At 39.5% G+C, this 1166-nt stretch overlaps 1 protein-coding gene across 1 annotated transcript in view; it reads left to right on the forward strand.

Annotated features, from left to right (window-relative positions):
- Positions 1 to 1160, forward strand: part of LOC118410751 (palmitoyltransferase ZDHHC6-like) — a gene marked incomplete in the record, with an annotated part of 21946 nt that extends 20786 nt beyond the window's left edge. The window contains 1 exon segment of the mRNA XM_035812527.1: positions 101 to 1160. Coding sequence (XP_035668420.1) covers positions 101 to 216 — 116 coding nt within the window.
- Between the last annotated feature and the right edge of the window lie 6 nt (positions 1161 to 1166).

Below are 1166 nucleotides of genomic sequence, written 5' to 3' on the forward strand. Positions count from 1 at the left end.
TACGCATAGACAGATTTCATCTGGATAATTGAATCCACATGGGCTATTGGGCTAACTAAAGAACTATGGAAGCCCTGATCCCTCTGTGTTGTGTGTGCAGGTCCCCCAGAGAAGGGATGGTTCCCGCGACCGTGCGCAGAGAAGATCATCAACGAGCTCCACTACCCGCTACAGAACCAGGCAGCTGACTTCGAGCACGACAAAAAGGAAGACTGACCGAAAACTTTTCCATTTCATGTTTTTGGAGATAATTTGGTAGTTTTATGTCCTCAGTCTTTGCAATCGCCTGCTTTATCACCTTCACCAAGAAGATTATGTTTTCGGCAGTGTCTGTGTGTCTATGTGCCACTGGATAATGCCAGGATGGATTCATACGTAGGATATATGAGTTTTCCTTTACACAGCCAGTTAATCTCACCTTAGCTGATCGACTTTTCGACGTCTGTCAGGCATCTTCCTCAGAGCTTCAAACTGGAGTTCTGCTTCTTGCTGCTATATGTAGCCAATGTAGGTGGCGCTTTTGCAGCGAGAACACAATCCCAAACGTGGCTGAGTTTGGAAACGTCAGCTAAGTTGAAATTAACTGGTTGTGTAAAAGAAAACTTATATATTCTGTGATCTAATAACCTGATGAAAATATTTTTGGATTGATACGTGTTTTTTCCTCAAATACAAGGACACCTGGTTCCAGTCATCTGCAGTCATTCATGTTGCTGTTTTCACTGTAATACCCTGGGGTTGTCTTTCCCTTATGATATAGGGCAAGGAGAGTTTATAAACTTCTTGCATGTACCCTACCCTGGTGATATAGACCAATTCCTTAGACGACAGGGTTGTTGTTGTTTTTTTGTTGGAAACTATTTTAGGAAGTTTGATAGATTTCAATGTAGGTAGTTAAACATTTTGTAGCTTTATGTTTTCATGAAATTTATGTTTTCGTAATGATGGAAATAATAACTATATCACAGTAGTTCATATTGGCATTTATGGTCATACCTGGGAAATGTGTTGACCTTTAGTAAAAGAATTGAAATACCAAGAAATCAAACTTGTGTGAACTTTTATCGCAGCTGGAATTTGTGCACATATGAGGAATCTTTCTATATATAGCAATTATCCATTGTATGGAAGATGATATGTACAACTGTTGATCATATGTGTAAAGC

This window comes from Branchiostoma floridae, chromosome 3 (genome assembly GCF_000003815.2).
Source record: "Branchiostoma floridae strain S238N-H82 chromosome 3, Bfl_VNyyK, whole genome shotgun sequence".
Classification (NCBI taxonomy): Eukaryota; Metazoa; Chordata; class Leptocardii; order Amphioxiformes; family Branchiostomatidae; genus Branchiostoma; species Branchiostoma floridae.